At 34.9% G+C, this 2,500-nt stretch overlaps 1 protein-coding gene across 1 annotated transcript in view; it reads left to right on the top strand.

Moving 5' to 3' along the window:
* Nucleotides 1-2,500, top strand: part of LOC125031327 (lysosomal aspartic protease-like) — an 11,769-nt gene that overhangs the window by 1,547 nt on the left and 7,722 nt on the right. The window contains exons 2-3 of the mRNA XM_047622029.1: nucleotides 964-1,090; nucleotides 1,438-1,561. Coding sequence (XP_047477985.1) covers nucleotides 964-1,090; nucleotides 1,438-1,561 — 251 coding nt within the window. The remainder of the gene's footprint in view (nucleotides 1-963; nucleotides 1,091-1,437; nucleotides 1,562-2,500) is intronic.

Raw genomic sequence — 2,500 nt, 5'->3', positions numbered from 1 at the left:
AAACAGAGACTACTCCCTCCCCCCCCTCCCAACCCCTGGTTCCCCACGTGTCCCCCAAGATTGTTGGCTGGAATTGGGGACTTTGTCTACTGGCAGGTGCATCCGTACCGTAAAGAATTACCATTATTTCTTGTGCCAGACTGCAACCTTTTGTTTTCTTTAAGTATATAATTTTCAGTTTGCTCTAGTTAGGTGCATCCATACTGTAAACATTAATCAAAGATCCTAAACACGCAAACTACCATAAAGACTGCCATATGAACCAAAAGCCTTCATAACCCTGAGGCTTCACCCCAAGACCCCCTCCAGCATTGCAGTATTTCCTTAGTTGGGGTTTTGCCACTGGACACTATTCTGATCACCTTTTCTCCTAAGCAATGGCAGTCATTATTTAATACTTCAAGCTTTAAAGTCAAGCTTGCAGAGGCTTACTGAAACTGCAGATTTACACATTATAATGCTGTGGCCTAGGTGCTTTGTCCCCCAGGAATGACAAACGAATGTCCATCATACATATTTTATTAAGAGTTCATAAATTTTAGTGCAAATTTATTGCCAAATAATAGAGTAGGCAATACACTTATTGTATTTGTATACATGTTGTGCATGATAGATTAATGCTGGAGTGAAAATATATATGATATATTACTGATTGCTGCTGTTCTGTTTTGGAGTTTTTAAAATTACACATGCAGCAAAATATAGAAATCTCGACAAACATCCACCTTGTATATCTGGCATGATATAGGGCTTCTAGACTTCCCTTTTAAATCACTGGCAGATAAGAACTAGCCTAAACTCTTGCTGACCCGGATATATATAGTGAGCACAAGATATTGAGGCCAATGTCTTTTGATGTCTTAATTCAGACTTATAAAGGTGATAAATGATATGATAACATTGCAAGTAATTATTCTATTACTATTACCATGTTAAATTCTTTTATAAACCATTTCTTTTTAGGATTAAACTTCACAAATTCAAGTCTGCTCGACGAACATTGCAAGAGGTTGACACGGCTGTGAAGGTTGTTCATCGGAAATGGGGCAATAGAGGACCGATGCCAGAGCCGCTTTCCAACTACATGGATGTAAGTTCTGAATTTGCTGCCTTAGAAAGAACACTTAGTCTGTATAAAGAGATGAAGGATGGTAAGACTTTCATGCATTTAATGTTTGCAAAGTTTTATATTTCTTAATACAAAAAAAACTGATAATGCTTGCATATATTTTAATAAGAAATAGTAAAGCCTGAAATTAATGTACATTCTATCCAGAAATGCCGTAAATTGAGTAGTAATAAATAGTGTATTTTGCTATAATGATACAGATAACCTGCTATTGTTACTAATTTTCATCATAATCTTAGTGGTTATTAGGTCCATGTATGGTACTTGTGAAATATTATGGAAATTGATGCCTCTGATTATGATTCCAGGCACAGTACTATGGACCCATTACCATTGGTACACCCCCACAGTCCTTCAGAGTGGTGTTTGACACTGGATCCTCCAACCTATGGGTGCCTTCTAAACAGTGCCACTTTACGAATATTGCTTGTTGTAAGTATTGTACATTTTTTTTATTGTTATTTATTGTTGAGAAAAATATAGGATGTAGTCTTTTGATCTAGATTTTCAGAAGTAGTTCTAGGTTGCAGAAAAAAAAAAAAATTGTTATGAATAGTTGAGGTAGTATTTAGAAATTACATAATATATTATTGAGATGCTAATTGTGTGAAAGCTTCAAAAGTTATCTTGTATGTGTTTTTATATTAAGAAATTATTTTTTTTAGACAGGTGATATAATAAAACTTGTAGAAACTCAGATTTAGGTTAACAGGCTAATACACTTGTATGGCTTAGCAAGACTAATGTAACTATTGATTCATTGTGTTGGGATTTTACCCAGGTAAATCTGAATTGTATTTTAGTCCTTGCTTGATTCTTTTTCTGAAATGTGTCTGCACATAGATGGCTTTGCTAGTGCTTAGCCACAAAGGAGTCAATTAGTAGACCTTGTGACCTGACTTAATTTCACCTTTCCTTGAATTGGTGGAAAAAAAATGCATTTTTTAGTATTACTATGAATATCATTGGTGTTATTTTTATTATAGATGTTATAATTACTATAATGTTATAAACATTAGTAACAGCAAAATAAGATAATAAGAATATGTTTGTAAATCAAGGAAAAGGGTAAATGGGCGAGACAGGCAGTTCTTGTAATTGGCTCGTTGATGACTTGGTACACATGTAGCCATCTATGTGTAATAAAGTAAACTCGCAGTGGGCATGGGATGCATGTTATGGCCGTCAGCATTGGGTTAAGTTGAGATTTTGTTGGATGAACAGTTTTCAGTTTGGGTTTGTTCATTTTTGCAGCATGAGTAGCCTGTTATCTTTTCTTGTTTGCTCCCATTATTAACGATATTTTAAGAATATTAGATTCTTCCACTTTGTCCGAAAAGTGAAGGATGTTAGTTGACTCAACAGCAGTAC

Source organism: Penaeus chinensis, chromosome 12, assembly GCF_019202785.1.
Source record: "Penaeus chinensis breed Huanghai No. 1 chromosome 12, ASM1920278v2, whole genome shotgun sequence".
In the NCBI taxonomy this organism is placed as follows: domain Eukaryota; kingdom Metazoa; phylum Arthropoda; class Malacostraca; order Decapoda; family Penaeidae; genus Penaeus; species Penaeus chinensis.
Note: the sequence above shows the minus strand (reverse complement) of the source record. Positions and strands in the feature narration are given on the sequence as shown.